Source organism: Beta vulgaris, chromosome 7 (genome assembly GCF_026745355.1).
Source record: "Beta vulgaris subsp. vulgaris cultivar EL10 chromosome 7, EL10.2, whole genome shotgun sequence".
Taxonomy (NCBI): Eukaryota; Viridiplantae; Streptophyta; class Magnoliopsida; order Caryophyllales; family Amaranthaceae; genus Beta; species Beta vulgaris.
This window is the reverse complement of record NC_079208.1, coordinates 55,534,397-55,540,423: the sequence shown is the minus strand read 5'-3', so window position 1 is coordinate 55,540,423 and position 6,027 is coordinate 55,534,397. Positions and strand designations below refer to the sequence as shown.

General features: G+C 35.9%; 1 protein-coding gene across 1 annotated transcript; it reads left to right on the top strand.

The window, feature by feature from the left end:
- Positions 1 to 2,774: 2,774 nt before the first annotated feature.
- LOC104899887 (uncharacterized) lies at positions 2,775 to 5,522 on the top strand. The gene is made up of 4 exons (XM_010687180.4): positions 2,775 to 3,149; positions 4,318 to 4,354; positions 5,001 to 5,084; positions 5,300 to 5,522. Exons 1-4 carry the CDS (start codon positions 2,844 to 2,846, stop codon positions 5,350 to 5,352), a joined length of 480 nt encoding a protein of 159 aa, XP_010685482.1. The 5' UTR covers positions 2,775 to 2,843; the 3' UTR covers positions 5,353 to 5,522.
- Positions 5,523 to 6,027: the final 505 nt, after the last annotated feature.

Genomic DNA, 6,027 nt, shown 5'->3' with positions numbered 1-6,027 from the left:
GACCAAGAGTGCTTGGTCTAGTGGAGTGGGTGAGTAGGGTCTTTTTCCTTGTGAGTTAGTCAGAGGTCTCTAGGTTTGCGACCTTGCTAGGTGAAGAATTACGCTAAGGGTGGGGATTTGTGCAAATTACCTCCTTATTTACTTCTTGCATCATTGTTTGAGCATTGTTTTATCTCCCTCTACTATTTCTTCTTATACGGGTCTCTTAAATTCATTCCTATCTTGCATTATGCAAGAACGAAGTATGTCGTCAAATGCTAATAAATCCATTCTCGTGATTTTGGTGAATATTCAACCACGGACACCTCCATAAATCACACTATCAAGTCCGAGCCTCGTTGTCAATATCACCAGTCTCAAGCGTCTTCTTGGTTGTCACTCGCGAGACTGATATCTCCATTAGTTCTAATCTCCCAAAGCGCAAAACCATCGCAGCCCAACCCCATCGAAACCAAATTGTTGTGGTGATATTTCATTGTTTTTCTATATCGTAAAATTTTCCTTATTTGAGAGTTTCATATTAATTGTAACATTTCTAAATTTGATTCTCTCTCTTTTATTGTATGGGTTATTTTTTCTAGTTCTAGTTTTTTATTTCTTTGTAGTGGGTTGCTCTTTTCCTTTATCTGGCGTGGGTTCTTTTGCATCAAAAAAGAAAATTTCAAATACAACCTTTGTAAAAAGAGGATAGCGCAAAGTGCAAAGCTGAAAACTTACACATAAAACATAGTTAGAGACTAGGCAAACAATCATGGAATTTGGCAACAACATATGGAGAGATTTTGTGATTTTTTTTTTTCGATTAGGAAATTAAGTCAGCCCAAGGACCTAACCCCTACAAGGCTACTAGCCTGTAGGAAACACTAACACATTGGCTGGTAAGGCATGCATAGCATGCAAAGGAAATACCCCAGCATAAGGGGGAGTGTTCTATCCACTTGAGATTTTGTGGGTTTTTACCTATACTAATATATTAAAAAAATGTTTCTAAATAAGAAATTGTGCCATGTTGTATTATCTTTAGAGTTAGGCCCTGTTTGGTACTAGCGTTTGAGGTAGCGGTTAGCAATTGGACAAGATTTAAACGTTACTTAAGAATATTATGAGTGTTTGGTAAGGTAGCGGTTGTAGTAGCGTGTAGCAGTTGGAGTAGATTATGATTAGCGGTTGTGGAACGTTACTACAAGTAACGTTTGAGATTTAGAGGTAGCGGTCTAGCAAATAAATCCTATATAATAGCAGAAGGTAGAATTATTAACCAATGTTTTTTTTATCTTTTATAATTCTAACAACTACTTTTGCCAAACACTTCTAATTAAACAACTAATTTAATCGCTGATCGCTGACAGCTACTAGAAGAAAACTAGCAGCTACCCCGAACTGCTACAATCGCTAGTAGCTATTAGAACCGCTAGTTTTGCCAAACATGCCCTTAGAGTGTTTGTTTCATGTACTCCACATGTAAAATAATTTAGAAAATGCATGGTATAAGATTTGATCGTTTGACTTTAAGATTATATACTAAAATTTCAAACACTCAACCCAGTACTATTTCAAAGTAAAATGTTAATATATGAAAATTATAATTACTCGAGACACAATTCGAGTCTAAAAACTAGTTTGTATATTATATTGATTATATATGGTATTTTCTATTATATTTTACCCGTTTTTTTTTAATTTACTCACTTTACTTTGGGGGAGAACCAAGAAGGAAGTACAAAAGTATGAGAGAGAAACTGAAAAGTGTGAGAGAGAAACTGAAAAGTGTGAGAGAGAAACAAATGAGTGGGTTAAAATATTAAAAAGTGAATGACATGGGTGGAAAAGATGATAAAGTAGATGTGATATATGTCATCAAAAATAGAAAAAACATCATTGTGTAGATTATGAGGGCGTTCCTATTTTCTTTTTCGGCGCGTCTCAAATTCGAATTGGTTCCTGGTCCTGGTCAGAGACAACTTTGTTCACATCGGCGATCCATCTTTTCCTTTTTAGCATCCACAAGTTTCTGAAACACCTTGCTTCCTCCCCCCCCCCCCCCCGGGGTTAGGGGGTAACCATCTAGCCGTTGGTACTCCGCATCTTCACGGAGAATTCAATTTCACCAGGGAAGATTGTAGAAATTCGGAGTATAGCAATCTAAAACGGAAAAGGAAAAGTGTTGATTAAGGCTATGTTCAGTTCACCTTATTTTTGCTTATTTCAGATCTAATCAGATCAGATCAGAAAAAATAAGTTCAGATCAGATCAGTTCAGATCTTGCTTATATTTAAACATCATTATATCTTTCATTACATAATAGTAAAAATTATAATAATTGAATATTAATAAAGTACTCATTGAGACGAATCAAACAAGACCCCACATGACTATATTTTTTATTATATATTGAGAAAAATCTAAAAGATAAGATCTTGTAATCAGATCAGTTCAGATCAGATCAGATCAGAAAAAATAAGTTCAGATCAGATCAGAAAATTTCAGGTGAACTAAACATAGCCTAAAAAGAAACGGAGGGGGAAGGAGGGGGACACACAAAAATTATAGACCCCTCTTTTACCATCATACCCTCAATTAACAATCACATTTATAACATCTGTTATTTATTAGTCTAAAAAAAAAAGAAATACAGTGAATGTTCTGAACAATTTTTCATACATATTATTACACAATTCAGTTTTTTATTTGTTTCCGCACGTGTCGCGTTATTATTTAAGGATATACAATAAAATTACATTTCAATTTGTATAATTGGAGCTTAATTATATTTGAATCTGTTTTAAAAGAAAAAAGAAAAAGGAAGAGCGGAAGCAGAAAATAGGTTTATTCTTTTCTTATCCATGGCGGTGTCACTGAACCAGTGCTACCACACTGATTATCGTCCTCTCATTCGTCCTTATTCTCTCTCTTCTACCTCTTCATTCTTCCATCTTTCTCTCCCTTCTTCTTTGATAAACACAAAATCCAAAATTTCAAAAGTGAAAATATGCTGTAACTATTCTAAATTTAAATTCTCCCGGCAAAATCTGATAATTCCCCCCATTTTTGTGTTGGCTCTTTTTGATAGACCTCTTGATACTCAAACTCTATTGGTTACTGTCAGCGTTTTGGTTGCCATTACTCTTTCTCTCTTCCTTGGCCTCAAGGTTCTACTTTCATTTCTTCTCTCTATTCCCTTGTTGTTGTTGTTGATTGTTGTTTTCGTTGTGATGTTGTTGTTGGTGTTGTTGTCGTCGTTGTTGTTGTCATTGTTGTTGACTTGTTGTTGTTGTTGTTGTCATTGTTGTTGCTGTTGTTTTGGTTCCACTTTCATTTCTTCTCTCTATTCCTTTCTTCTTGTTGATTGTTTTTGTTGTTGATTGTTGTTGTTGTTGGTGGTATGATGTTTTTGTTGTTGTTGTTGTTGTTGTTGTTGTTGTTGTTGTTGTTGTTGTTGTTGTTGTTGTGGTTTCATTTATGTTAAATTGCAGATCAAGCTTTTGAGGTAGTTCTAATGCGAATTGTGAAACGAGGAATATGAATTTGGGCATAGAGATGAGAAATGGTGGTAAATTTTAAGGGAAAGGGAGGTTTAGTGAATTATAATTGCATGTAACTCTGTTGGTTTTTGATCAAGTTTACCTCTTTTTCCCGTCATTATTAGGGTGAAAGATGCATGATTTCACAAATTATTTCGGAATGATAATGGACTAATGGTAACTAGATTATATATTTTAGAGTAATAATATTTTGTTTTTGTTGGTAAATATACTTTGATTCTGTCTATCAACCAACAATGTGGGAGTGTCGATGCAAATGCCAAGTTGCCGACTAGCTTAGTTGGTTTAAAGTCTCGGGGTTAGCTAATTGGCTCAAGTCTCGGGGGTTGGTATTTGGTACCCAGAGATATGGGATTGAATCCTATGTACATCATTGGTCAATGTGACTACTAGCTCTTGTTACGCCCAAAAAAAGAGTAGGTGTGAGACCCTTAACATGGTTATAGCTTAAAGTTTATACAACCATGACAACCACCCAACATGTATTTGGCCGTTTGGAGGGCCTTAGCTTCTTGGGTAGTTATCAATGTGCAGAGCCGTACCCTTGACCTTGCCAACAGAGACTAGCAGAGAAGCTGATTTTGACGGGCATGCAAGGAAAATATGTCATGTTAGTGGATTTAGTCATAGAGATTGGAGGCCTTTATCGAACTTTAACCCCAAGCAATTTAGTTGATTTGCATTATGTTGTTCAGTGTTGATACTGACTAGAGTGTTCTTTTGTCCTAGATATAAGCTAAGTGTTGATGGGTGAATAACTGGTAGGCTTTTGCAGGGGGATCCTGTTCCTTGTGATCGATGTGCAGGAAACGGTACGCCTTATCTTTGTTCTCATGCATGTTCATAGACTGTTGCTTAAGGTTATTATTTGAAAATTGTCAGATTTGTGTGCTTGCTTTGCATGAGGAGACTGTTTTGTTGTCTGCAAATGGAAGCATCACTGCTGAACGTCTTTTTGCTTGCACCACTTACCCTGCGACCTTCTTTTCTTAATTTGGAGGTTGCTTTTTTAAATTTAAATTTTATTTTATATATTCAACTTTTAAGGATTAGAGTAAAGCTATTTTACTTGCTCTCCACCAATTGGTGTAAATGAATTTACCTCGCATGTTCTGTGGAGAGACACAAATAGTCTCTCATTCTAGAGAACCTTAATAAGTGAAAGCATGAAGTGTTGTTGATTGGAGATTCTCGGATTTGTGTGTTCGTAGTGTACAAGAGATGTTTTAACTTGCTCTCCACCAATTGGTGTAAGTGGATTTACCTCACATGTTCGGTGGAGAATAATTCTCCAAAGAGTCTCATTCTAAAAAACCTTAAAAGTGAAAGCATGTTATGTTGTTAGTTGGAGATTGTCAAATTTGTGTGTTCGTTTTGCACAAGAGATGTTCTTTTGTCTGGAAAACAGAAGATTTCTGTTTACAATTAATCCAGCAAAGTTTGCCTTCTGATATTTAGGGGGTACGAAATGTGTATTTTGCAATGATGGTAAGATGAAGGCAGAGACGGGACAGATTGATTGCAAGGTCTGCAAGGGCGCAGGTATGCATCCCTAATGTTAAAACATCTATACATTTCATGTTATTACTTCTTCTTAGGGAGGAGTAGTGTACACCGGCAGATTCAACGTAGGTGGTAGCTAGCGAAAATGACATCGAATTACGCTTGAGCTAGGTCATCTTTAGTGCCTTAGCTCAGTACATAATTGCAGTTTATGACTTCCTGAACTTTGTACTTGTATCCCTTTTTATTTGTAGGGATGGTACTCTGCAAGAAGTGTGCAGGATCCGGATATTCAAAGCGGCTATGAGGTGTATAAAAGCCGCTATTTGCGTCTGATCAACAGAGATAGCAAGAAATGGCGTAACTTCACTCATGAAATTCACATTTTTATTGACTCTGTAACCTACTCCTCTTTGAAGCTGATCTTGCTACATAACATTTAAATGATTGTTACATGTAATTATTTTTCCTGATTAACTAATTTGCACACTATAGTCAAGCTCAAGCTATGCCCCATATTTGCAATTTTTTGAGATAGTCTTCCTAGTTCCTACATGCTTATATATTTTTAGCACTTGTTACAAAACATTCACAAGTTTCTATTTTCATTCCAGTCACACTCTAGCTATAGTAAGATGAAACGGCATAACAATTTGGAAGAGATTTAGGCTCCGTTCTTTTGGATTGGGAGAATCTGAATTGAATTGAAGTGAGAGAAACATAATTGAATAGAACATAAATCCAAAAGAACATGACCTAAATTCTCTATCAAGTTGTGCAAAGTATAATAAAAGAAGAAATGAAATCTATCGGGTGGGCTCTTCGGTTGTGCGTCACCCCATCTTTTTATTGTATTGTGCACACCGAAACTTATCATTCCTTCCGAACTATCATAAAATAAATTGGCATAACAATTTGGAAGGGATAAAATTCTCTATCAAGCTATAAAAGAAGAAATGAAATCCTTAAGCAAGGCTTCCCG

Excerpts from the sequence above, each read along its gene's own strand:
- LOC104899887 (XM_010687180.4), top strand. The coding sequence starts at position 2,844 with ATGGCGGTGTCACTGAACCAGTGCTACCACACTGATTATCGTCCTCTC. Across the intron at positions 3,150-4,317 it reads CTCTCTTCCTTGGCCTCAAG|GGGGATCCTGTTCCTTGTGA; the intron begins GTTCTACTTTCA and ends AGGCTTTTGCAG. Across the intron at positions 5,085-5,299 it reads CAAGGTCTGCAAGGGCGCAG|GGATGGTACTCTGCAAGAAG; the intron begins GTATGCATCCCT and ends TTTTATTTGTAG.